This window comes from Alternaria metachromatica, assembly GCF_023757995.1.
Source record: "Alternaria metachromatica strain BMP 0045 chromosome Unknown scaffold_17, whole genome shotgun sequence".
Taxonomy (NCBI): domain Eukaryota; kingdom Fungi; phylum Ascomycota; class Dothideomycetes; order Pleosporales; family Pleosporaceae; genus Alternaria; species Alternaria metachromatica.
Window position 1 is genome coordinate 265,724 of NW_026055508.1, and position 27,037 is coordinate 292,760.

At 51.6% G+C, this 27,037-nt stretch overlaps 8 protein-coding genes and 1 non-coding gene across 9 annotated transcripts; 4 read left to right on the forward strand and 5 right to left on the reverse strand.

The window, feature by feature from the left end:
* Positions 1-704: 704 nt before the first annotated feature.
* Positions 705-1,783, reverse strand: J4E83_007099 (uncharacterized protein; the record flags this gene model as incomplete). Its single annotated transcript, XM_049334005.1, has 2 exons — positions 705-1,037; positions 1,082-1,783. 2 exons carry the CDS (start codon positions 1,781-1,783, stop codon positions 705-707), a joined length of 1,035 nt encoding a protein of 344 aa, XP_049186816.1.
* Positions 1,784-2,304: 521 nt separating this feature from the next.
* Positions 2,305-2,852, forward strand: J4E83_007100 (uncharacterized protein; the record flags this gene model as incomplete). Its single annotated transcript, XM_049334006.1, has 3 exons — positions 2,305-2,413; positions 2,464-2,579; positions 2,631-2,852. 3 exons carry the CDS (start codon positions 2,305-2,307, stop codon positions 2,850-2,852), a joined length of 447 nt encoding a protein of 148 aa, XP_049186817.1.
* Positions 2,853-3,379: 527 nt separating this feature from the next.
* Positions 3,380-4,504, forward strand: J4E83_007101 (uncharacterized protein; the record flags this gene model as incomplete). The annotated part of the gene is made up of 1 exon (XM_049334007.1): positions 3,380-4,504. One exon carries the CDS (start codon positions 3,380-3,382, stop codon positions 4,502-4,504), a length of 1,125 nt encoding a protein of 374 aa, XP_049186818.1.
* A 2,244-nt stretch (positions 4,505-6,748) lies between these two features.
* J4E83_007102 lies at positions 6,749-6,857 on the reverse strand. Its single transcript has one exon. It is a non-coding gene; the product is annotated as a tRNA-Lys (tRNA).
* Positions 6,858-8,462: 1,605 nt separating this feature from the next.
* J4E83_007103 (uncharacterized protein) lies at positions 8,463-9,039 on the reverse strand (the record flags this gene model as incomplete). The annotated part of the gene is made up of 2 exons (XM_049334008.1): positions 8,463-8,767; positions 8,862-9,039. 2 exons carry the CDS (start codon positions 9,037-9,039, stop codon positions 8,463-8,465), a joined length of 483 nt encoding a protein of 160 aa, XP_049186819.1.
* A 1,726-nt stretch (positions 9,040-10,765) lies between these two features.
* J4E83_007104 (uncharacterized protein) lies at positions 10,766-13,386 on the forward strand (the record flags this gene model as incomplete). Its single annotated transcript, XM_049334009.1, has 3 exons — positions 10,766-11,712; positions 11,764-12,661; positions 12,715-13,386. 3 exons carry the CDS (start codon positions 10,766-10,768, stop codon positions 13,384-13,386), a joined length of 2,517 nt encoding a protein of 838 aa, XP_049186820.1.
* A 345-nt stretch (positions 13,387-13,731) lies between these two features.
* J4E83_007105 (uncharacterized protein) lies at positions 13,732-14,861 on the reverse strand (the record flags this gene model as incomplete). Its single annotated transcript, XM_049334010.1, has 2 exons — positions 13,732-14,565; positions 14,706-14,861. The coding sequence occupies 2 exons, from the start codon at positions 14,859-14,861 to the stop codon at positions 13,732-13,734; spliced, it is 990 nt and encodes a 329-aa protein (XP_049186821.1).
* A 2,528-nt stretch (positions 14,862-17,389) lies between these two features.
* On the reverse strand, positions 17,390-18,257 carry J4E83_007106 (uncharacterized protein; the record flags this gene model as incomplete). The annotated part of the gene is made up of 3 exons (XM_049334011.1): positions 17,390-17,979; positions 18,068-18,131; positions 18,180-18,257. The coding sequence occupies 3 exons, from the start codon at positions 18,255-18,257 to the stop codon at positions 17,390-17,392; spliced, it is 732 nt and encodes a 243-aa protein (XP_049186822.1).
* Positions 18,258-21,982: 3,725 nt separating this feature from the next.
* Positions 21,983-23,514, forward strand: J4E83_007107 (uncharacterized protein; the record flags this gene model as incomplete). Its single annotated transcript, XM_049334012.1, has 3 exons — positions 21,983-21,997; positions 22,059-22,621; positions 22,752-23,514. 3 exons carry the CDS (start codon positions 21,983-21,985, stop codon positions 23,512-23,514), a joined length of 1,341 nt encoding a protein of 446 aa, XP_049186823.1.
* Between the last annotated feature and the right edge of the window lie 3,523 nt (positions 23,515-27,037).

Consider the following 27,037-nt stretch of genomic DNA (forward strand, 5'->3'; position numbering starts at 1 on the left):
CGAATTATTTTGCTTCTGCTGCGCGCCGATTGGGCGCTCTGACGTCAAAGGATTGGCTAAGGATCTTTGGACCCCTGTTGTCGATCAGCGGGCGATGGGTCTAGCAACCAGATCTGGGTGAAACCATCGAGACGGTGCAGCCTCACCATATCGCTGCGAAACAACCCAAGGATTATCGGCACATCGAATCCGTTAGCTGGTACACAGCATTCGCCAGCTGCACAAACAATATGGCTCTTGACGACGCCAAGAGAACCATCCTATCGCGCCATGCCGACCGTCTATTGAGCACAAGGGCTTGGCCCAAGACGATCTGTCCTTCCGAAATTGCCCGCGCACTGTCAACAGAGGAGCTACATGCATTGGACGCGTCAGAGTGGAGAGATACCATGGATGATGTACGACAGATGGTGTGGGAGAAGAGAGCGGCTGGGGAAGTCGAAGTAATGCAGAAGGGCGCAGTAGTGGACGTGGAGAGTTTGGCGGATCTCAGAGGGCCGATAAGAGTGAGGAATGTGAATGGATAATACAACACCGTATGGCTGGATACTCTTGCTGACGATAGCATGTATGGTTGCGATACAATACGAAAATTGATTAGTCGTCCCAATTGACCCGATGTGCTGACCTTGAAGAGCCGCACCCCACAAACTCTGACAAACTCCAATATATGCATGCATCCAAACCTTCTTAGGTTCTCAAACTTAGGTATCAGGATGTTTGGCGCCACTAGCATCCAGTCCCTGCCACTTCTCTTCGTCCCATCCCATGCTGGGATCTGTTGCATTCCCAGCTTTGCCCTCTTCTGTAAGATTCTTGATATCGCTCCAATATTCGAGCTTCTTACACTCGTTATCGGCGGCTTCAATAGCCTTGAGAAGGTTGTTGATTCTGCGTCCCTCGGCGTCACCTTCCGGCTTGTGGTCCTTCTTGTGTTGTTCGCGGTGGTCTTTGGCGGCTTCGAAGCGGTCCATGAGTGTGGAGAGGAGTTGGCGGCGCGAATTCTGGAAGATGAGCATCGACATGATGGAAGGTATCTGAACTCGTTAGCTATGTTTGCATGGGAATGCAACATGCATACCTGTTCTGGGAGGTAGTGCAGCTCCTCCCCTCCATCGTCGATGAACTTGTGTATGTAGATGATCTTCTCGCGATCAATGGCAGCTGCCTTGAGTTTCCTCATCAACGTCGCAATATCCCTAATCTCCTCGTCTAGACTCGTTTGTGCGCTGTCGTCCAACAGACCGCTGCCAGTACCAAAGGTCGCTGATCTAGCCAGTGTCGTGCCGATGCTGAATGTCTCGCCGAACATGCGCTCCTTTGCATTCTTCTTGGTCTTTGGTGGCAGTCTCTGCTTGACCCGCCTCCGTAGCCAGCGTCGCCGCCGAACGAAGCTGTGGAACCAAGGGTGGTTGCCATGCCAGGCTGAGCCCTTGAAGAGCAAGCTGTACTGCCAGCCCTCTTCATCGACATCCAGACTCATGTCGACATACCAGCTCTTCCAGTCCCACACCCAACTCGGGTCTGGAACTTGTGCATTTGTGATGTTGACTGCTGAGGGCTTGAATTTGGCATCCTGCCATGGCGCAGGGTCGATTCGCAGATTCCATAGCGCTTTGGACGAGAAGAGGGGTATGCCGAAAACGAACCAACCGCGTTGGTTCTCGTAGAGAATGTCGATGTGCGAATCCGATGTGGTTAACCGCTGTTCGGGTTGTGTAGCCGAGGTCGGTGTGTTGTCGCCGTTGGTGTGGTCGACGAGGTTTATCTGTTGGTCCGCCATGCTTCAAAGCGTGGTGTGGGTGTCAAGGAGAGTAAGAGGCAAACGCCGTTGCTATCGTGGATACATGAGGTCGCTGTGTTAGGCAGGCGCGGCACGCTGCGCGGTAGTCGCTAAGGCAGTCGCTCGAGGCTGGCTTGTTGTGGTGAACGGTTTAAGGGGCGCGCACAGCAGACGGCACGCTGGGAAGGCACGATCGAGGTGCGACGAAGATGTGATGAAGAGAAATACTATAATGACATTATGATTAACATGTAGAAGCGAAGACAACGAGTGTAGGTAATGTGGAGCCGGCTTGTCGCGCTCGGTAGAGTCCTAGTTTGGTGATCTGGTTCGCACGGCACTGAAAAGTCCGTGCTGCAGCTGTCTGCCATTACGTCACACATGCGCTTGTTTGAAAGACGCCTTCCAAGGTTCCCCTCCCTCGCACAACTCTCATTCTACATCTCCAATTCGAATCTCACATAGCTTGATCTTACTTCAAGTCCAATCAATACCACCTCACAAAACCCCACTACATCAACATGTCTCGTCGTTTCGCTACATACGGTGGTCTCGCTGCTGTTGGTGGTGTCACCTACTACCTCTACAGCGCTGGAGGCGACCCGAAGCTTGCCGAGAGGAAGGCTGAACGTATGTCCAGAGGTATTCAACTTCCATAGTATCTTGACTAACATGTATAGATGACGCTGCGACTGCCGCACGCAAGCTGAGAGGCGACTACCCTGGCCAGGACAAGGAAGCCAAGAAGGCCGGCCAGGAGGGTTACGAGGCAGTACGCGCCAGCGCACAGCAATACGTATGTTCAATGCGACTCTACTACTCGTGACAGTATGCTAACCACTGCTAGGCCGACCAAGCCAAGGCGGAAGCGAAGAGGGCAGAGCAGAAGTTCGATGCCTACAGCGCCGATGCGAAGAAGCAGTATGAAGAGGCCAAGGCCCGCGCTGAGCGCGAGATGCACGAGGCAGGCAAGCAGGTCAACCAGGCCGCCAACAAGTTCGATGCCGTCGTTGAGGAGAAGGCCGCGAAGACTCAATCATGGCTCGGTGGACTGTTTGGCGGAAAATAAGCTCTACGTTCGAGGACTAATAATGTAATGATAATGCGACGAGAGAAGCTGGAACTTGTTATTGAAGATCTTGCATGAGCATTGGAGTATATAGGCGCAGGTCTTCTCATCCCAATATGATACAATACTCACAATTGCTCTCTATTCGTTGCACAGACGCGACAAGCTCTGGCGACGGTACGCGCCGCGACGGCATTGCTTTTGCGTGATCCACTCCTTCGAGAACGAGACAATTTTTGCACGCGCTGCGTCATGAGTAGAATGGAAATAGTACTAATGCCAAATGAGGACTGAAAGTACGCCGGATGCGTGGGGCAACGACACGTTCAAGTTTCATTAAAGTGGGGCGGAAACGCGACGCGAACGCGCAGAAGCGTAAAGCGCGTCGAACGTGCCTTCCCTGTTTTGCAGCCCCCTCGGCCCATAAACACTCCTTTGGACCTCAACCTCACTCCCACACGACACATCACTTATCGACATTGTTCCAGATATCTCATCGTCGTATCCATTCCACTATTCTATCAACAATGTCGCCTATTGTTCCCGGCCAGCTCCCGGCCGAGCTTGTCAACCTCCTCGCGTTACACTCTTCCTTCCTGACCGCGCTGTCGCTGCACTACGCCCACAATGGCACTTCAACGCCTGCCGATCTTCGAGACCTGATTGCATCAACGACATTGGTCTGGCGGCAACGCAAAGTCACGTACGATGACATCCGACTCCTCATCGGCATCCTCGACCATGGCCCTTCCGGCAACAACAACCCCTACTACCTGTCCGACTATGGCCGCGGCAAGGTCTGCATCGAGATCAAGGATAGTAGTCCAATGATGAACGGCATGACACACATGAACGAAGAGGGATTGCAGGACATGTTCAAAGAAGGCCTAGACACGCTATGGACGCAATGGTGCACCTCGCAGAAGATGATGAGCCGACCAATTGCGGTGCCCAAGCGTGGACGAGGCCGCCCAAAGAAGGCCGATATCAAGCAAGCATGCATGGACACGTTTCTTGACGACACTTCCATGTCCAAGTTCCTGAGCCAGCTTCCTCTCGCCGAAGTCACCACATGCGAATCCCTCACCGCACTCGCGCCAGCACAAGAGAAGGGACGCAAGAGGTTGAGGGAGTTCAAGGAGAGTGTACAGCAAGGCCGTGCACAGAAGAAGACGAGGCCTTCTACGGGGAAGGAGAACGAGACACCCTTAGGCCAGAACCAACAAGCTCAACCCGCCCAACCTAAGATTACCGAATTCGCTGCCGTCCGCAAGACGAACCTCCTCGACCGTATTCTCGCCAAGCAAGAAGCTGCAAAGGCTGGCCCCGCAGCGCCTACACCCGCCGAAATCCAGCGAAAGGCAGCTTTACAACGCACTCCAGAGGTCATTGGTGTACTCTCCTTACTGTGCGCGAACAGATCCGGATCGCGCGTTTCCTTCTCCACAACCACCCTTCTGCAGGCAATCCAAGGCTCTATCCGATCACCGATCTCGAAAGACGAGGCAATGAAGTGTGTTGAGGTTCTGGCCAGCGAAGTCGCTCCAGGATACGTGTCAGTCGTCAGCATGGGCAGTATTTCCAGTGTTGTCATCAACCAGATGATGAGGCCTACGGACATTAAGAGCAGGCTTATCGCGCTGGGCGCTTGAAGACCTGTTGTTTTCATTCTGTTATATTGGAAGTTTTTGCAAGTCAGTGAGCTCACTTCGAGCCACTTTTGGTCATTGTTTGTTTACTGCATCATTTTAGCGAGCGCATTCTGTTCTTTCACTGTACAGTATTTCAGCCCTCTAGCATATCCTAATCACACACCACGTTGAAAGTCGAAGTCTTTTTCTCATGGTCTTCCTGCAATGCCTTCATATTTTAAACACTCGGTGATGCTTTGCTACGCGTGGCTCGCGTCTTCTCTGACAACTGACAGGTGTTACACGTCAGGCCATCACAGCTCGCTTCACTTGTCAGCACATGTCCGTACCATCAGTGCCTTTTTTTTGGATACTATTACATTACAGATCTTCACGCCATCGACCTCACGCTTCACTTTACCTAATCCACGAAGCTGAGCTACGAGGAAGCTAGCATCTCGCGACATGATGTACTGTTGCAATATGGCATGGACGACCTTTGTTGAATGGAAAGGCGCTTGATCTACGAAACAGTGACAGCTAAGCACCAACACACTGTGACAAAAAACGTTCCATTGCACTGTAGAATCGAAATGATAGGACGTCAGCATTAACGGGAATCATTCATTCCATTGTTCTGGAGTCGTTGTCGCATTCATGAATGAAGCGTTCGTTCACGTTTTCGAACGTAGATGTTTCTTGCCTCAGGCCATGGGGAAGCAATTAAAATACATATACAGGCGCGTTCCTATTGAAGACAATACAAGTTCATATACCTCGTCACTCATTCAAGGAAGACATAGCCGCAAGCACATAAAACCTACTGGCTAGGTCTTCTTATCTACACCATAACCCACATACCACACCTCGAAACATCCTACAGCCCTCAGTCAGCACCACGATACCAGCAACGATGAAGCCCTCAGCAATCCTTCTCGCGCTCTCAACCCTCGTGCTGTCTAGCACAGCCGCTGCAATCCACCCACATATCCATCGCAGGCATGGCCGCTGCGAACATAGCAGCAGTGTATCCGGCGCTCCTCCTGCCCCAGCACCAACGACACTGGTAACCTCTGTATCTGCTTCTGCCTCTGTGCCTCCACCAGATGTGCCTCCCCCGGCATCGTCCGCGTCACCACCAGCCGCGTCCACCTACGTACCACCACCATCTGCAGTATCACCTCCACCCGCAGCATCTCCCCCACCGGCTGCATCTCCATCTCCACCAGCCGCCCCAACCTCGGCCTCAGCAACAGCCTCCACACCACCCACTACCTCATCCTCTACATCTCCAGATCCCGACTCCGGCAGCGGCAAACAAATCACCATAGCAGAAGGTGACACACTGGAGAAGATCGCAGCCGAGAACGCAGTCGGTATCTGCGACATCGTCAAGGCGAATAACATCCAGGATCCGAATTTGATTCTTGCGGGCGAGATGTTGACGATTCCGGTGTTGACGGGGGAGAAGGACGATAGTAGTTGTTTGAATTCAGAGGGGGGAGACGGTGGTGGTGAGGGTGGTAAGAGTATTGGGTAGTTGGATGGGTTATTTGAGGGATAATGGGTGTGGGATGGTGATAGGTGTGGTGAGCTTGTATGGATACTGATTCTGGGCAGTGTGTAATATTGGATGCTATGGGGATCTTTATTATGGTCGTAATCTTGTGTTTGACGGAAGGATCATTGAAATTAACTCTATTATATTGTTGAAATCATGACCGTGAATTAGAAGCTGTTGTTCTTTGCTGCGGGTGCACCTTATACAAGAAAAAAACTGAACAGGTCTAGAGCCTACATTATCGTTAAGTCAACTATCTTGTAGGGTTTTAAGTTAATGTAGGCTGCAGGCCTGTTTAGTTTTTTTTTCTTGGTTAGCGTAGGTGTTTCTAAGTGACTTATTGTTTGCAAAACTTCAGGTTAATGTAGACCTCTAGGACGTCACAGTTGCTCTAAGTTTCTCTTGCATGCAAAGCTCTGTACTGCGGACTTTGTCTAGGTAGCTATAGTGTGCAACTTGCGAGGAGAAAGGATTGAGGCCGATAACCTAGTGTGCATGTAAACAAAGATGTTGTAGGATATTCCTAGACTATGATTCGACGATAAGTGGGCTAGTAGGAGAAAGATTGGGTGTCTTGCGATGTTGTTGGGTGGTAGAATCGTGGATGGTGGGGCACTGCCAAAAAAAAAAGCCATGTCCCTCCACCAACACCACCACCACCATTCTGCCACCCACGACGCCAGGAGCAAAAAGAAAGCTTCTCAAGCCCGACGTGGGGGTCGAACCCACAACCTTGAGATGTACTGAGTAATCGTGTCTGTTAGACCGTGAAAGACTAAGAGTCTCACGCTCTACCGATTGAGCTAGCCGGGCTGGTTTGTAGCCTGTTGATGAAGAAACGGCAAGTTTAGACTGTCATATTCGTAGGCGTAAGCACGTCACACTGTTGCAAAGCTTCTGCTGTTCGGACACCTGGGAATGCGGGGCGTTGTGCTGGGAGCCGCCTGCGTCCGTGGATTTTGGCTTTTCAATTTCCCCGCCCCACGAACTTTACATTCCCACACCTCCACACCGCATGGTCATATTTTGACAAAGACGATTGCAAATGAATGCGCTTCATCCCTTTACTAGCTCAAGCCTTCTGGTCATCAATTACATCATGTCCTGCTGCTCATTGACAACAAACTTGCTGTTGGGTTAACTATGGCCCGAGATGCGCGAAATTCTTAGCGTCCTCGGAGCCAGAGAGTTGGTAAGATCAATGATGTCCTCTTCAGCCGTCCCGTCAGCGAAGACACAACACGAATGCAAATACGATTACGAACAAGGAAATGATCTAACAATAGTGACGCAGGCATCTGTGATCTGGCTGCTTCCCCGCTGAACGACACAAAGCAGCTTCAAAATGCCACATCCATCATCCAGCAGCAAAGCCAAGGAGCCTGGCCTTGTCGCATCACCGGATGGCATATGTATTTGAATATGCTGCGATTGAGGGGTATTCTCACTTCGGCGACGTTACGGAGGTCGCGAAACCTGTCGTTGCAGACACGCCTAGGTCCAGCATGTAGTGCTGGCTGCAGATGATACGAGGCGTCGGTGCACCACACGAGATGCCCCATTTGCTTTGCTTATGCCTCCGACTGGGCTCTGGAAGGCCGTTACGCGGCACTCGTACATGAGACTCCATTCATTAGATGCATCTGGGCCACGTTCGTCGCATTGCGCCCAGAGTGGCGTTCCCACGCCGAGACTGCGGCAGTACCAAACTATTCGCACCCATGCTGACGTACTTGTGGCTGAGGTCTGTCCTTGGGCCGTAAAGAAAATCCAGGGCGTTGGAAACGGACATGAGCACGAAAAAGCAATTCTTATGTTCCGTAACAGTAGTTCCAGGGGCAGAACCAAGGTATGTGTAACTGAAATTCTTTCGGGGCAACACCACGTTGGAAAAAGCAGCACTTGGCCCTGCAGGACCCTGATTCATCGCAGCGCTCGAAATGATTTGCATGATGTCTTGAGATAAGGCGGTGCTGGGATACCTATACGAAATTGACAACATTCGCATCTGGGCATGTCGGGTTACATGCCAACGTGAATCGTAAGGTTTTATGACAACCAAGTGACTGGCCGGGATACATCGTCTACTTGATGGCGGCCCTCACATCCGCATAGTAGAAAAGAGCCCCATGCGTTAATCTCCAGTTCATATTACAATTTTGTATAGGGTTCCGCAGCGCGCGTTTCAGAGTGAAGTGGACCCGGTACTTGCGCCGCCCGATCCGAATATGAGGTCTCTCCTGAAGACCGCTTCGTTTGAAAGCGTACCAAAGTAAGCACTGAAGTAGTGCTCACAGCACACCGGTGAATGTCACCTCGGTATGCCGGTTGTTTTAAACACTGCATGCACCGGAGAAGCCCCTATAATCGATCGTAGATCTACATAAGATCTACCTGCATGGTCTAAGCTCTGGTATTCTAAGCTCCGGTATCCTGAGCATCGTGGTTAGCTTCAAGTCCACATATACGAACGCGAACAGGAGGTGAGTGTCGCACCAGGTAGACTTGGTAGAAGTTCATCTTCACCTTGCCATCGTCCTCTTTGACTAGGTGCGCCCTTGCAGCCCAATCTTTACTGGATTCTCCGCCTGCCTTGAAGCCGTACTTGACCGTCCCGTACAGCATAACCTCGTCTGACTTCGGACCGAACGGAAACACTTGGAGTGGCTTGTGCGCTCTCGTTGAAACTTTCTCCCACATGCTTTTGCGCAGGGCTAAGATCTCTACGCCCAAGAATTAGCCCGGTAGATTATGGAAGGGCGATGGAATTCCAGGGAGAACTTCGCAAGGCTGAAAACAAAAAGCAATGCGACAAACCTTCCCGGCCTTCCACCCTCTTGGAAGCCATGACGAGGGTTGCATCCTTAGTGAAGTACTGGACGTATTCCTCATGCGCTTCTGCTGCATCGGACGTAGCGTAGAAGTCCTCGAAGAATTTCTTGTATGCAGGGTCGAACTCAACAGCCGGCGGGTATTGGGACACGTAGGAACTCATCTCGTGTTGTATTGGTGGGGTGGGATCAAGGGTTGAAGTTGGCTATTCTTGTGGATGGTCAAACGTCCAGCAAAGGCTTCTTCTCGTGTTGCGGGCCTGACGTAACGAATGACATCCGGCCTTGGCAGCGGCCCGGGCGGGAACGGCGTTCTGCAATTTCGACCTCATCGTCGAGTCGTCAACAACACTCACTCGTACATCTCTTGCAGATTCCCGATCAAGAAACTCGTCGCAGCTGGACAGTTGGCCAGATTGCGCCCCCGCGATGATGATTTGGCATCGCCACAGTGTGAGCCTCGAAGCCTCCCAGGTTGTGGTACCCGAACGGCACTGACATCTTAGACTATAGTAGCGCCAACCGTTCAAAAGAAACGCCGACTTCCAGCGGGATGCCCTGCAAAGTTGCGTAATAGTGAAGCATCCTTGAACTCTTTCTGCAAGGCTCCCATGTCACCTTGCCTACTTCGTCCTCGGCCTCAACAACACGACAATTACCCTGAGTACCTGCGCAAGCGCGGTGAAGCTTTCTCCGAGGCTGCAACGCAGGGGCCTGCGTTGTCAGCAGCACGGATGATGCCGTGGAGGTAGAAGGCCCAATCCACCGTACTCCTAAACGAGTGCGAGATGAAAAATCTCTTCGGGCGCTGCTTCCGCACAGGTTCAGGATGCATGTGTACGGCCAAGGACCGAGGCGTAGAAGTCGAACGCGACTTCTACAGCCGCAAGGACTATGAGATCATTGCGCGCAACACCGGTAAACGGTATCGAGATGCAAACTCTTTCTTCTATCGATCTAAGATGACCTACTGCACAGTAAGATTCGGAGTCATGTCCAGACGGCATTTCTTGGCCACAGCCTCAGTCTACGCCTCGAACTACTTGTCAAACCCGAAGAGGTCGTTTAGTAACCGTTCCAATTCACGGCGCCCACTGTATTAGCTCAGACAGTGGCAGTGCACGGGCTTCATCCATGTCGGCGATGCTGTCAAAATCCATCTTTTCAGCTGCTCTGTCCATGGACAGGTACGTGGGCGAGACTTGCAGGGGTTATGCTACAACCCACCTAAAGGTACTGAGATGTCATTTCTTTGGCCACGCTTATACGAATGTGGGTTCCTTGCCATCCATCGTACATCAGAAAATGGCCTTTGAAGACATGTCAAACTCCCATCGCTATACGCCGTAGTGATGCAACACGACCACAATCCAAGGCCTGAGGCGTCGAATCCCGTGCCCCGAACAGGGTCATCAGAAACGCAAATCCATTTGGAGCTACTCGGAGTAGAAGTGGACGGGAACTAATAAGGCTCCGTTACGATTCAGTGGCGTGGGAACTTTCCAGATCTAGCCCTCGCTCTAAACGTCACTGTCAACCGCATCTGTGGCGCATCATCCACCATGCCTCCAACACGTGCATGCCGCCCTCCATGATGATCGACGCCGGGTTATACCCACACCTACTAAGTGGATCGGTAATAGTACATAGGAGGAGATTTCATAGTCGGATCGCCCGATGTGGCTGTCCGACTACCCGACTAGAGGTAGGACATCGTACAAGGTCTGGAGATGGCTCCCGAGTATTAATGGGGTACCCCCGTCCGTAATTCTACAGACACAACTACCCCGGGACCTTCATCTGGGTCATCATTAATACAACATGACCTCTCCATCCGGTCTTCCATCCGGCCTTCCTTCCGATACTCCTACAGAACATCAATCGGCAGACATGGTTTACGCACATGGACGAAAGTCCAGTGAGATCGTACAGGATGTCACTGTCCCTGCGCATCTACTTCGGGCCACCGGCAACCTTGGATCCAAACGTGACAAGACGTATACCTCACATGGAACATGGGAGCCTCAAGCGGAGAACCCTTTCCTCGATCCCAACGGCATAGGAAGCATACGTCGTCGACCAACTCAGGACTCAGGCTTACACCGAAATGGCACCCAACGCTCTACCAATCTCGAACGCACAGAGACGCAGGGCGAACGCAGGAGGAGTAATCGATTCTCTTGGTTCAGTAACACTGGTCCCAAAAGAATGTCGCAGCAAAGCGGGGTACTACCATCACCAACAGAGGAAAACATCAGACCCTTCAGGACCCTTTCTTACATCCCCGGGTCAACGGACGTTCTAGCTCTCAGTCCTCGGGGCAGTCGTGCACCATCGCCCAACTCTCTTAACAGGACTACGACTGCGTCGTCAAAGTGGTCGAATGAGGACCCTTTCGCGACCAGGCCCAACTCGATCAAAGACAATCCTTTCGCAACACAGAACAATTCTTACCGGAATTCAACTGCCTCCTTGCCTCAGGAACCTGAAGCTGCACACCAGGGTGGTCGGCCCCGGAAAGGGACTCTAGAGTCCGTTGTTGATGCCATGGTCCCCAACGCTCTCCAGCGGAAGATGACCAATGCATCTTACTTCAAGAGGAGTGAGATGTTTGGTACTTACGAAAAGGCGAAGCAAAAGGGACAAGAGATTCAGCGAAAGAAGTGGGTGCAGTACACCTTCGAGTACGCCATCTACCTCTTCCTGATACTCTTCGTCTACTTTGTTCTTATCGGAATTCCGCTCTGGAAGGGTGCTGTGTGGTGGCTCTACTGGGTCGTGGCCACAAAGTTTGTCATCGCTGGTGGTTTCGGTATCGTGCTTGGAATAGCGCTATTGTGAGTTGACACAGTTGCATCGCTACCTCTTCTTTGACTAACATACCCTAGTTACGCATTCGCTCCTCTGCTCATCCTCTTCGAGAAGGACCCGCCCCCTGCCGACTACACCACAGAGACCAAGATCCAGTCCAATGTTTCCGACACCTGCCTTATGATCCCTTGCTACAAGTCTGCTGGACTCATCGCCAACACACTCGAGGCCGCTTTGAAGATCTTCCCTCCATCGCATATCTTCGTCATCGCCAACGGTAACAGCCCTACACCTCTCGACAACACGGAAGAAGTGTGCCGCCCATACGGCGTGAACCACATCTGGTCGCCCATCGGATCAAAGATTGTCGCTCAGTTCGTCGGTTGCTACGCTGCAAAGGCTTTCAAGAACGTATTGCTCATCGACGACGACTGCGCACTGCCCGATAACTTCCCGGTTGTCACTGAACGTCTAGTTGGCAAGGTCCAGTGCATTGGCTACACCATCAAATCCGTCGGACCTAACGGGTCAAAGGGCAATCTTTGCCAACAAGCTCAGGATCTCGAATACAAGCTCAGTGGTATCCAGCGCGAGTTTGCTGGCAAGATTGGTTCTGCCACCTTCCCCCACGGTGCCATCTCCCTCTGGGACCGCGAACTTCTCGTCAAGACTTTCCACGAACACCCCGGTTTCAGTGTCTCTGAAGATTGGTTCTTCGGTCACGTTGCCCGCAAACTCGGATGTCGCATCAAGATGTGCTCGCAGGTATTCGTCGAAACCGAAACACCTACCGCTGTCTTCATCTCTGGCGGTGGCTCTCGTGGTGGTTTCGGCGAGATGACCATCTTCTCGCAACGCTTCAAGCGATGGAACTTCTTCTTCGTCAACGGAATGTACTACAACATGGCCTATATCTTCGGTAGCTGGAAGCTCGGCTGGTGGGAGATTGGCGCAAAGATCTTCGTCTTCCAAGAGGTTAGTAACCCACAATTCGTTTCTCACTCATCAAATTCTAACAGTCTCACCAGGTCTACGAAACTCTGCTCTACCTCCTCACACCCTTCATTCTACCAATCTCGTTCTACGTCCGCCCCTCGTTCTGCGGTTACCTCCTCGCCGCCACCGTCGTCATGTACCTCATCAACAGCGTCCTCTTCAACGAAGTCCATCTCCGCCGCAAGGGCGAGCGCGTTGGCTGGGTGCTCATGTACGTGTACTACCTACCGTACAAGATGGTCTTGACCGTCATCAACGTCGCCAGCTGCTACTGGTCACTCTACAAGTACGCCCGCTACTTCGCCAAGCGTCATCCCAAGGTTATCGAGGACGAAAAGGCTGTCGAGGTCGTCATCCGTCTTGAGGAAGAACAAGCCAGCCCAGAATGTGGTCTCGGTCGACGCATGACGGTGCGCACCATCGGTACACGTGGCAGCATAGATGAAGGCGACGACCACGACGACGGTGTCTCACCGATGGATCGCGTCGAGACGGGTGGTGGCTCTTACGCCATCGTCACAGAGCCCGAGCACGCCCACTCCCCTGGCCTGCAACCACCTCACCACGTCAGTACGACTCGACCCAGCAGCCCTCTACTACGAAGCGAGGGTGTCGTCGCTCGGGACTACTTCGCTATGCAACAAACAACGCCTCCCGCCGACGCGAATGTCGACGTGGAGAAGCAAAACCATCAGTGGATCTGAGGCTGAGTCAAAAAGTTTACAGCGCAAAGACGCTTTTAAGTTCTAATGTTTTTACCCTTCTTGTGTTTATACTTTTTTCCTTTGTCATGGGTCGGTCGGCGTTCAATCATGAGTACATGGGCGGCATTCTGTTATATACCTTTGCACACTTTTCATAATTTCGTCTACGGTCGATGATTACATCCCGATTCAATACATCACGATCCAATATTCAACTTTGTGCTTCTGCTGCCTAAGTGAGGTCTTTACTAATGAGGTTATTCCTGTCCGTCTTGCTGTTGCAGACGAGAATGCTGCTGATACTGTTAACAACCCGCTTGTCCATCTCCACGACATCAATCAAACTCAAGCACCAGCAGTCGCATCACCCGCGTCGTCTACCTTCCTTTCCTTCCCACCACCACCACCCCTTGCGCCACCTCTTCCTCCTCTCCCACCGCCCCTCCCACCCTTCTTCCCCCTCTGCCCATCCCCAACCTCCTTCTCCCACGCCTCAACATCCACAATCACACCCTCAGGCAACTTCCCCCCACTCATCAACACGCCACCATCCTTCTTCCTACTCTCAACCCTCTTGAAAAACTCATATGAAAGCAGCCCTTGCTCATTGCCCTCTGTGAGTATAACCCCGTTCTCCGAAAGAAAAAACTTGATACCAGCAGCAAGCGCAGCGTTGATGTCGATGTAGATGAGGATTGTAGAGTTTGTGCGCATGCCTGAGATGACGGGTGCCGCTTCTTTTTCCTCCGTGGTTGAGTCGTCGAGCGCTTTGAAGCCAGCGGGGAGTCCGGCTGCAAAGTGCATGTGGTTGCGTCCCATGCGTCGCATACCGCCGCCTTTGAGGATGAGGTTCCAGGCCTTCTCGTTGGTACCGTGGACGACGATTTCAGGGACATTTCCAGCTTCCTGGGTGATGGGAGTGAGGAGGCCTTCGGAGTCGACTTTGATGGAGTGGCCTTGGTTGGCGCGGATCAGGTAGTCGGCTGGGTTGTCGGATTCTGGTATACTTTCAAGTGCGTCTGGCGTGGATTGCTCTTCTGGCGGTGCTGTGCTGTCGGATGAGTCCTGGTCGAGTGAAGATGCTAGAATCATGGAGTAGCGCTGTTTGTCGTTGTTGGCGACGATATCGCGGAGTTCAGGAAATGTGACTTTTAAGCCTTTGAGAGTTTTGGTGTTGAGCTGGGGAGTGTCAGTCTCCCGTATGACGCTAATGCTTACTTTGTTCCTATATAAGCAGACATGAAAGTCTTCAGATACCCACGTCTTCTGGTTGAACGTGTATCTGACTTCCCAGAACATAAAGTGATGAACCAACTTACCGCCTCCTGCACATTGACATACCCGCCCTTTCCCAACTTCAAGCCCTCTTGACCCGCACCATGTCGCAATAACCAACTAACTTTTCTTGACACCTGCACATCTCTCGATTGATTCGCTGGATTGCGATTGCCGCCGCCTCGACCACCTCTTGCCATGGCTTTGAAAGATCTTGTGATGAGTCGTGAAATGTTTGCGGAGGGTTTGGATCAGAGTACTAATATAAGATAGCAGAACCCCGGTTCTTTCCTAGACGAGAAGTATGATGCGTAATGAGTCAGATTGATGGCGTTTAGGGAATGATGGAGTTGGTAGGCAGGCAGGCGCAAAAGGTTAGCGCGGGTCGACTTTTGTGTGGCGACCCCGCAATGATTGGATGCGCCACGCGTTCAATAATAGGGACGCGACTGCCTCGCGAAGATGCCTGCCAAACAATTTCAGGCAGGGTTTCCTCTCAAAAGTCGTACCTGATCGCACCATGTCGATGTTCAGGTTTCTTGCGTATAGTTCGTAGTATCTACTGCAGCAGGTCGACACCTCCCAACCTCGGAAGACATCCCGTTAGATCTACACAAACCATACACTTTCAAACTGTTTTGAGGAGACATTATTTTATGAACGTTTTCAACTGCAGCCCAGAGGGCTATACAAGGGTTCGTCACATCTCTCGTGCTAATGAATACCTTCCAAACGACTACATATTGGGAAGATGTCCAGTCCGATAACGATAATGATTTAGACAATCCGAGGAGTTTAACAATTGTGATTAAGACGCCGACCCTGATAGGATATAGATGGCAATTGTACCGACCAGATCTTCATCTCTACATGCCCAAAGTTCCCAAAGTCTCTCCTACAGGAAATCACCACTCTTCCATCGACTGTACACCCAGAGCTGCTGTACGAGGCATCTGCGTTCCTTCCTCTTTCGCACGACACCAACTGATCATCTCATCAGCTGCGCCCGTCTGTACACAGGCGACGTTATTGTCAAACCCCAAATAGTGTCAAGTTTCCGATGATTCTTTGCCAATGAACGTGTTGCGGGTACCGCGTCCACCACCTCTTCCGTAGCAGATGCCCCCTCGCCACCCACAAGAATCTCTCCAATCCGTCTCAGCTCATCTTTGAGAAGCCGCATACATCTCTGAAAGGTGCTATCCAACTCGCTCTCGGTGTAGACTGAAGGTTCCCCGTACTTCGTAACCACTTCAAAAGTGACCTTCTGCAAGTTCTTGGGTAGTCGTTCGAGGAAAGTGAGTTCCGAGCGAAATTTGACGGCAGATTGGTCTACTTTCTCAATCAATCCTGTGAGTTTCGAGCGAAATGGGTAGTTAGAGACGTCGCATGTTTGCCATCCATAGAAATCGTACACGCTCAGACTGAGTATCTGCAGTACTGGCGTAAAGGTCGTCAGGTGATATACAAATTGCTTGGTACACTCTTCTTGCTTTCCATACAGGTGGATGACAGAGTACTTATCCTCCTCCAGACTTTCCCACCCTTCCCGATGGCAATTGATTTTAGTATTGATCCGTACAATTCTCGCTTTGTCGAGACGAAACAAGCCTAGGGGCTTTGCAGAGGGATAGATCGGCGTAAAGAAGAAGTTATTTTGCCAAAAGATGGCTTCCCTGTGGAATTGGTGGACACACTCTTGGAGCATTTGTTTGTTGAGCATCATCCACCCCGGAAGACCCTTCCAGCTGTGCCATTTGGCGTCTTTGAATTGTGCCCAGTCCGAGGGAAGACCGCATTCACCGTCCGCATGAAAGGATTCATCGAAAGTCGTCCAACGGACGGACTCGTCTCCATTCTGGGTATACTGAGCCATGACAGAGCTGTTGTAGTGGCGAAAGCGGATTATGGTCCCCGCAAGAGTGTAACGAAGAATTCGATCTCTGATGTCTAGCGGCAGGGCGAAGAAAGGCGAGTCGCCGGTGCTTTCGCTTTGAGGGGTTCGCGCGCTCTTACGCGTACCGCTGCGCGTGCTCCTGCGCGTTGAGGTATCTGCATCGTGAATGCCCGAGAAGAGTTTCTCAACCCATTTCGCGGGTTTGGCCTTCTTTTCTAGTACCTCCGGCAGTACGAGACGTTTATGATGAGCTGGTGCCATGGCTGGTATCGTAAGATTGGTGGTTGAGTGCAAATGAGCGCGTCGTGTGTGCAAGTGGGGCATATTAGAGCCCCTGGCAGGGATGGTTGTTGGCGCGCCAACCTGAGTGAAGGGGTAGCTCTTGGCGCGTCTTTTAGGGAAGCAATGACGAATATGGCGGCAACAGACACGACTTTGTGAGGGAAATCAGGCTGGGGTATACATCGTCTTGCATGCTACTTGTTTATCGAAATATAATACCATGTATGCGGCAACGCGAAATTTCATAGCCGTTTGACTACTTCCGGTGTGTGAACTACACTCTGCAATAGAGCTTCCCAAGCAGGAACACTATGTTAAAGGTCATTGTAGGTGTAGTCAAGCTGCCTGGGACAGACAACCCAGTCGCACGTCTCACGCAGTATATAAGCCATGATATTGACGGCAATATAAAGTATATCATTCCATCCAACGCCTAATGTTGATAATCCGGAGTTAAGACCATCAATTGTGCCCGCAAGTCTTCGTAGCTATCGAGCTCCTCCGTGAGCATTAGCAAATCCACACGACACCACGTCCGCATGCACCTCTTCAGCATGCGCAACCCTCTTTAGGACCCTCTGTCCGTGCGCTGCCTAGGTTCACCCGCGCATCCTCTTGCCTGTTCAAGTTTGTCTGTCCACCCACACCACGAGGCCCCTTCAAGCTGGTCTCTGGGATAGCATTTGCGATGGCAGTGAAGACCTCGGCGACGTTGTGCCCCGTCTTTGCACTCGTCTCGAAGAACAGCAAGCTCTCCTCGTCTGCGTATGCCTTTGCAGTCTTGCTAGGTACTCTCCTCGAGTCGGCTCCATCCTCTGTTGGCTCGTCCTCGCCCTCAGCTGCGGGAGCGTCGTCTGCGTCTTCTGGGTTCTCTTCATCGGCGGCGGTCGCCAGATCGAACTTGTTTCCTACGAGCGCGATGACGATGCCTGGGGAGGCTTGGCGGTGCAGTTCGGCGACCCAGTGCTGGGCTTTTGTGAGGGAAGAGGGCTTTGTGATGTCGTAGACGACGAGGGCGGCTTGGGCGTTGCGGTAGTACATGGGCGCGAGCGAGGCGAAGCGTTCTTGGCCTGCGGTATCCCAGATCTCAAACTTGATGGTTCGGGTTGGTAGGTTGCATTTCTGCGTCAAGAAGGCGGCTGACAGACAGGATGTTAGTCATAGTCCGGTAATATGGGATTGCGGGTGGTAGTTGAGCAGCATCTCCGCATGTGGCTGTGTACGTACCTCCGATAGTAGGCTCTTTGTTCTCTTGGAAGTCGTTGTTGACGAAGCGCATGACGAGGGATGACTGATGGACGTCAGTCTATAGTCGCGATGAAGTCTGCCTGCTCCATACCTTTCCAACAGCTGCTTCTCCTAGCAGCACGAGCTTGACGCTGCTGCTGGGCTTAGGTTGCGCGGAAGCGTCCGCCATCGTGAAGTCGTGATAGGGCTGTGGTGCGAGTTTTGCGGGGGCTTAAGCGGCGACTGAGGTTCTAAAGACCTGGAGAGTGATGGACAGCGGTTGTTTGCGTCGTGATGAGGCGATAGCGGTTGCGATGTTGCAGGCAGATGCTTTGGAGATCGCCGAGAGCAGTGACGAATTCGCGCACGTGACTGACTTACTAAGATCGGAAAGTACTTGGCGTGCGAATGCATTCCGACACAACTACTTCAGTTATTTGGCTTATCGATGCTGTTTCTATCCAGCACCCGTAGACAGAGCTCATGATGAGAGTCATGATTACTGAGACTTCTACGCTGGTGACTGGAGCATCTGCATCACATCAACTGCTCAGCAAGACCCATCTCGACTGCGGATACATTACCTCCAGAGCTCTTAGCCATGGCCCATGTTGACCTGGTAAGAATGCAGTGAGGCTTGTTGAAGTTGCAATTTGAGGTACAGCCAGAGACTATGCGATGTGGAAATGAACGTCGCTCTTAGCTGCTTTACCAGCCCCTACAAAGCATCGTTGAGATGGCCTCTGCTTCTTGTTGGCGACTGCGTGTAGGAAGACACTAGATGCATACATACATGGCGGTCTGTTACACCGTCTCCACATGAAAACAGACAGTAATGCCCGTTTTCACAACCGTTTACCGCTGGAGAGGTATCTAGATACATTCCGCGGACATCCGCAAAGCCGACAAGGCCCGCATCAAACACGTCTCGGTAAAAAGATTCACGAAGGCACACACGTCACTGTGTGTGCATCTGGCCAGCCCACGATGCATGCCGAGGATATGCCACTCCGATGCAGGAACTTAACTTTTTTTGTATCAAGTAATGACTGACGTCACATTGCTGACGTGAAACTTAGCTGGCACAGATCCGCACAGCCCACTCTCACCGTGACCGTGGGCGAGTTCCGTCCCAAACCAAGTAACTTTTGGACTAAATCTTAACACGTGCACAATATAATCTTAATTATCTTAACGTTACTATCTTAATAAATTATCTTATTTTAATCTTAGTATATTCTCTTTAATATTCTTTAAAAAGTAAAAAGTTATAAAAACTTAAAAATTATTATAATTCTAATATAGTTATTTATATATACTATAGTATATACTTAGATCTAAAAATTTTAGTATTTTATAAGTAAAATAGCTACTTAGTAATAAGTATAATAAAATAAATCTTTTATAAAGTAAAGACTTTTATTATAAAAATAAATATTTTTTTTAAAAACTTATACTTATCTTTATAAAATAAGAATATAGCGCTTTTTTAAACTTATATAATACTTACTTAAATTTATATTAATATAGCTATAAATATAAAGTAAGTAGTATATATTAACTTTACTAATAAGTTTCTCTTTACTTTTTAAAAGCTTAAATTATTTATACTAAATAAAGAATAGCTAAAAAATTAGCTTAACTATAACTATAAGTAGCTCTTTTATTATTATAAATAAATATTTAATAAGTATATAAAGTATATTAATATAACTAAATAAATAAAAAGAAAGTATAAAGCTTTTAAAAAGCTTATTTAAAAATTTAACTTTAGAGGTATTCTTACTAAGAATAAAAGGCGTTTTATACTATAGTTAAAGGCGTAAAATAGTTAAGTATTTTAAGCTATACTTAAATTTAAGAATAAAGTATTATATTCTTAGATTAGCTCTATTATATATAACTAAGGTAGATATTAAGAGAATATAACGTTAGTTCTATTATATTATTTATTAGGGGTTGACACGTGCAACCAACAAGCTCAATCCTGGTTGATGCGGAGGTTTTGTCCGCGGTGGACCTGACTCCTCACTTGGGCCGTCAAGACACCGGAATCTGTTACTCGACGCAGTTATGTGCAACATGCAATTATTATACCATAGTACAGTGATGTGAGGGTATGCAGATTGTGGCGTCGTCGACCCCTCAGCTAAGGCGCGCAATCTGTGGACGAAGCTATTCCAAGGCCGTGGGACTCCCGAATCGGCAGGCGCGAATTGCACCCCTCTAGCAGCTGCATGGGCATAGACACCACCGGAACGTCTTACACATGCCCAGTGTACCCAATTCCAAAGCTGCGGACCGCTCAGTTTGATGCCAGACGGCAGCTCTACCGTAGGTGGTTATTGGTGGTGAGAGGCTACACCGACAAGTGGATACTACGCGTGGATGGCATTCTGCTGCCCGGACTCCGACGACAACGAACAATGCCATTGCCAGTGAGTATCCGTCACTGTGGCACTCTATGCATCCCTGCGACAGGCCACGATCTCGACCCGTTGATCTTAGCCGATCGCAGCGGTGGTAGGACGACAGGTGGTCCAGCCAGGAGCGCAGGAGCGAGCGGTTTTGTTGTACGGCTGGCAGGCTGTCATGTGTCTTTGACTGTGTGGTGCACAGGTGCCGCACCACTCAACACCCAGCGACCCCACAGCAGCGAGCAAGACGACAGGGTGGTGGCTTGCGCGATAATGTGCAGCACAGACGCCGTGTGCGCGACCGATCGCGATGACGCCAAGCCAGTCCTGCTATCCGAGCGGTTTGCGAGTGGATGCCCAGGTGAGTGGAGTCAGATAAGTCTTTTGCCATCAGTCGCCATGATGCAAACTGCCCATTGTCTGCAATGAGGAAAAGAGAGGGTCGCGCAAACACCTGTTGGCAGGCGATGATCTCTTGTGTAGCGCGCGCAGCCCGACACAGCAGCGATCGGCTCGCCTTAGCCACAGCACTCCAGACAAGCGCTCGGTTCCCCGTGTCCTTGATCCGCCCGAACCGGACTGGCCCAAGCGGCCATGGGCAAAGTAGCTCGAGATCGGCGTTCCCTATTGCGGGACCAAGTGTCTTGACATGAAATCACGCTCGAATCACAGCCGCGGGGACGCACACAGTATGGCGCACTAACGAGGGGCCTCGAGAACCTGCGTTGCGCCAGGAACACGCACAAAGGGTTCCTGGATTTGTGCATGGGGATGCGCAGGAGAGGCAGCAGAGGCAGCCAGAGTCAGAGGTGTCTGGAGCAGCAACATGGGTGAAACATGCAATCAGAGGGCGAGGGCGATGGTGCGCTCCCTGCCCGCCACGGATCCGTGCGGTCTTTAATAGGAGCGGCAGCATGGGCGGCCTCGTTTGTCGCTTCAGCCACGGCATTGCCGCGTACCTTTTGAGGAGGAGGCGGCCGGGGTCTGGTTATCAGTCACGTTGGTCGGGCGTGGGCTGTGAGCGTCCGGCTGACCCCAGATGCCGCGTGCCATGTTTGCGACCAAATAATAAAAAGTTGCTGGGCGCTGCCACCGCTGCACCCATCTCACTCACTTCCTTAACCTTGATTATTACCGCTACCGGGTCTGAAACGGGGATATTTGGCCGCATTTCTGAGGCTGCGAATCGAGACTCTCTGTTGGACACAGTAACTCCATATCAGAAGCTCGGGCATCACCCCACTTGTCGAATAGCATTCCGGGACCTGTCCACACGCTTTATTTTTGAAATCAGCGCCTCTCCAGCTAGCAGACGCCTCTCGCACACATCTTGGATTATTATTTCTACCGCCCACGCCTGCGCTGCCCTGCATTGTCTCTCAGCCGCATCTCGCTCTATTACCTCCGACACCTCGGAGGCTGTGCAACTACTCCGCTGCCTTGCTGACGAAGCGGACAACAAAGCAAACACCCGGCCGGCGACTTTTTTATAGCAATCATGACTGTCCACAAGGTACCTATACACATCATCCCAATTGACCGCCCCGAGTTGCGCTGACCGTGCCGCCTGCCAGGAGCCCATCAACGTCCGACCCGCCAGTCAACAACGGCACTCGTCGAGCACCATGGCCGGCTCGCTCCCCAAGAACCGCCCGCACTCGCACTCGATATCCGCCGCCAACCTCAACCCGGCGCATCGCGTCACACGCCGGAAGAGCATGAGCCAGACGCCTGCCTCCAATGTCGCGGCCATTGCGGCGGCGGCCAAGGGCATGTCAGGGGCGCCGCTCGAGGGAGGCAGTAGCAATGGCCCGCGCCGCTCGTCCAAGCCGACATCGCAGTTCCGGGGCCCCAGCATGGCCCTCCACTCGACAATGGCGTCGAGCATGCCCGGCAATGGCGCGCAGTTTGGGCCCAGCAGTTATGGCGCGGCGGCGGCTAAAAGCGAGGCTCTCACCGACGGACCGACACTCGCAACCATGTTGGAGCAGGACAAGGCCAACTCCAAGTCGCGGAACCGTCGCGCGAGCGAGGGCTCTCGCCTGTCCAAGGGCGACGGCAAGCGAAGTGGTAGCGATCTGAGATGTGAAAAATGTGGGAAAGGCTACAAGCACAGCAGCTGTCTGACCAAGCACCTGTTAGTAACCCTTGGCCGACTATGGCCCTCCCACATACTTTCACGACTCATGACGAATGCCCTTTCCTCTCTCGCACGCACACATAGACTGCCATGCCTCTTGATAGTTCCGCGTTGACTTTTCTTCTAGTTGGGAGCACACGCCTGAATGGCAGTACACATCTAAGCTGCTCATCTCCAAGCACCAGCAGGTCCAGCTGCTCGAGGCCGCCTCGGTCCTCGTCGCCATGAACAAGGAGAGCGACGGCGAGAACAGCGACCGCTCGTCCCCGCCCGCCTCGGGTTCGTCTGACCTGCGTGAGGAGTTGAGCTCCACTGAAACTACCCCGCCCCCGCAACTCGACGACCATGCCGTAGGATCCTACCCTCACTCGCACTTTGGCACCCGCTCCCTCAAGCGCTACTCGGCCAACAGCTCCGCTTACAGCCAATCCTACCAGTCCACCGTCTTCTCCGACAACGGCAATGGCCACCACTATCGCCAGTGGAGCAACGTGTCTGACCGCCCCACTACGTCAGGCACCTCGGTTGCCGGCTCCTACCATGACGATGCCAATGACCATGCTGACCTCGCTGCCGCCGTCGGCCTGCTGAGCTGCTCGTACGGCACCCCCAAGACGGGACCCGTTGCGCTACCGCCGGATGTGCCACCCGTGCCCCCACTACCAGCAAAGTATTTTGACCTGAATGCTCGTACCCTGTCAGGTAGCACCACCGTCACCGCGCAGCAGTCGAGTATGCGCAACAGCTACCGCTACCACAGCGAAAGCAAGGACGTCGACATGGACGACGACCACTTCGCCGACGAAGAGGACTACCGTTACTCCAACTCGCGCAGCCGCGGCCGCATCGACGAGGACGACGACGAGATCTTCGGACGGATGGAGGAGTAGGAGCCTTCTGCGCTCGACACGCCCTTACGACGTCCCGACATCTCTTGCCATGTTTCTTTCCATCGCCTCCATTTCCCACCGTACTTCCGGCCCTGTACCACAAACCAAATACCAGCCATTTAGCAATCTATCTCCGCGAAGGAAAAAGACGCAGCCTGCACACCGAGGAGAGGGCCGTCACAACCCCGACGACGCCCTTGAGGTTAAAGTACAGGTCAATCATCCGAACCTGCCGTCTTTTGCTCACCTTTGCGTCGAGAGCCTAGCACCTGCAACAAATATCCCGGAGTTTTTTTCTCTTTTCCTTGTCTTTTTTTTTCTTGATCAATCTTCATCTCTTCACCAAGAAACTTCAGCCTATTTTGACATAAACCCATATAACTTTACAAATACTTTCAATGACGAGGAGGACGGGAGAGCTATCATGGCTGCGCTGGATAGCGTGGCCTTGGTGCCAGGTGAGGAGAGGCGAGGGGTCTTTCCAATGTGTGTATGGTCCAGCCATCTTCTTGTACATTCGGCTGTGGAGGGAACCTTTTTTTCGAAACGAACCTTGAGGATGAGAGGAATTAAGATTGAAATGCCAAATAAAACATCTCAGTCGAAAGGGAAGAGTGCCCAACGTGCGAGCGTATTTGCTTTGAGTGAGGAAATCGAAGTGCTCCCGACCGAGCAGGACCCCGTTCGTATAAGAAAGCCCAAAGCTGACGAGAGACGAAGAAATTGACAACACAGAGACGGGAAAGAGAGGCGGGGGCAACCGGTCCTTTTTCACAACCCAACCCAACGTTGGGTCGCCGAGATAAAGCGTGCTGAGACGGAGCTGCGAGCTGACTGGAAAAGCGGCCAAGACCGTTGAGGTTGGGGGGGAAATCGTGCTTTACCTTCCTCAGTTGATAGCTTAGTTTGGCACACCATGATCCGGGGCGCCGGGTGAGCGTTAGTACCCAAACACTGGGCTAGCTTCGTTATTTGCTGGAGATCCGACTGGATGGCTGGATGGGATGGTTGCTTCCGGGCTGAGAGGTAAGTAGGAGGGAGAGGCGTTAAGGTTCGTGGTGATGGTTGTTTGTTACGTGGATGGGATATCATCGTGATGTTTGTATGTTGGCTGTCGATAGTCGAATGGTTGGATGGTTGGGTTGAGTGGACGGGTAGGATACCCCGCTATGCTATGCCATGCCATGCTACCCCACGGGATAACAACAACATCACGTCAAGAGCTGATCGTGATCGTGACACCTTGGCATAGAACCAAGGGAAAATAAAGATGACAGCATGTTGACATTGTTCCTCGGACCAGTCCTTATACACATCAAAATTAGCTGACGTACACCTCCAACAACCCACCTCCCCTTCCGTCCCCCGTCCCGCAACACACATCTAATCAGGTGTGGATCGACGACGATCGCAAATCCTACGTTGTAAGCGAGACCCCTCAGCGTTGGATATGCTGAGTGAGGCGGGTCGACAGCATCGCCAACTTCCTGTCTAGGGAACGTGAGTGCGTTTCAAGTTGCGTGGTTGTGGAGATGAGGATCTTCGATCTGTGATGGGGCGCGTGAGGACTTTGTTGGTTGGTGGGGGGACAAGGCTGGGAAGTGGGGTATCGTGTATCGTGATGAGGGAAGGATGCGAGGACGCGTGGTTTGTTGTGGGTTTAGCTTGGTGTTGGTGAGTGGTGTGGGTGGAGGGGTGGGTTTGGTTGGTATCGTGATGTTTGTTTGGCGTGTGAGGTGCGAGGTCCACGGGTTGGTTTGGGAAGGTATGACGACAGATGATCTGCGGCTTTGGGCGGATGGGGAATGGAGGGGTATAATGAAGCATAGAAGATGAATTGTTTATAGAGCGATGCTGCTATGCGTACACGAATGTCAGCATGAGTACTTCCATGTACGATAGTCCGCCTGCCGGTCGTTGTTGTTATTGTCGAATGCCATCCTGTCTTGGTGTATCGCGTTTGTTTATCGATGAGAACGAGTATCGGAAACATCGAAGCTGCAATAGGTTAACATTGAACTTCTTCAAGGAACAACAAGCAGTTGTTGTATATCAGAGCAAGGCTGTAGGAACTGAAACACCTGACGCACATGAAGCAGCATGAGAGGCAGGAAGAGGCCATCCCAGAGCACTAGCAGAGCTATAGCGTAGGTATTCATTGCCCAAGAGTGTGCGTGTAGGTATGTGTGGGGTTTCTCGAGGGAGGGAAGATGTATTGCGGGTGATAGGTGATGGATATCGTCCAGTCGGAATTCGAAACTAATGATATGGTTAGCAGTGTCTGCACAGTCAAAGGTATGTAAGTATCGGACGATGGACGAGTCGAACTATAGAAAGGAGAAGACTATGCTCGATCGACCAAAGCCGAGGGGCAGGAAGACAGCTTACCACGCACAGCTTTGAATGAACAGACGCAAGAGAACAGGCTGGGTATATAGCCGAGGGATGGTTGTGTGAAGGGTTGGAGTGTCACTCAGCTTTGCGGTCGCCATGCGACATCGTGCAGTGTCGCTCCACGTCCATATCATGCAAAGACCTGCGCCTGGCGATTCTCTGGCCATCTCGAAGTTCTTCCTAGTCTCTTTTGTATCGCTTGAAGCTGCGCAGTGGTGGGTTCGTCGGGCGAGGATCGTGGTAGACAGGATTGCATTCCTGCGGCAGTCGTGGGGGCAAAGAGCTTCACTTACGAGGTATGCTGTACGTAGCTTACCAGAAGATGCAGACGTCAACTGGAAAATTTGTTATACCTCAACTCACGCTAGCACGGCCATGTGGCACGAAAATTCGTGAGGAAGGTGGGGGAGTTTGAGATGGGAAGGCGCGGCCGTCTACATGACCCAGCACAACTACAATACCGCTACACTACCACCCTCGTCTTCCCATTGATTGTCGTCGTTGTCCATCTTTGCGGTCGGTGGGTGTATGTATTTGAGAAAATGAAGTGGGGGAAGTGAAGGCGGGTGAGTTGCGGATATAGGTAGGTTGGTGGAATGTGATATAGGGTATGCCAACTCCTAGAGATGCACACAGGTTTTCGATATGTTAAGCTGATCGCGCTGGTTTAGCTACGGTAGACACGTTAGCAGAGTAGTACAGACGTGAAGGAGATACTCACCTCAGCCAGAACAGACGTAAGGATCTCGTAAGGTAGGCGCAGAATATGACACTGCGAGTCGTCTGGTAGTAGTCTCATTGCTACTCGTGTTGATGGCTTGTATTATAGCTTAAATTAGGGTGGCTCGGGTTGAGAGGAAGACTCACGCAAGAGGATGTAAGAGAGAAGTTTGCGCGAGTACAGCCATGGTGCCTTCCGTAAACGCGTCGTCACGCGATGACGCGCGCCTTCGTCTTCGCTGTGCGAGCTTTGCCCGAAGCCTTTTGCGGAAAAGGAAACGACGCTTCCGTTGAAGACTGAACAGGTTTGCCGCCTACATCAATGTAGAAACATGCGAAGTGGGTGATCCAACGTCAACGTAGGCTCCAGATGTGACAGGGAAAGACTGTACGTAGCATCGCAGACAAG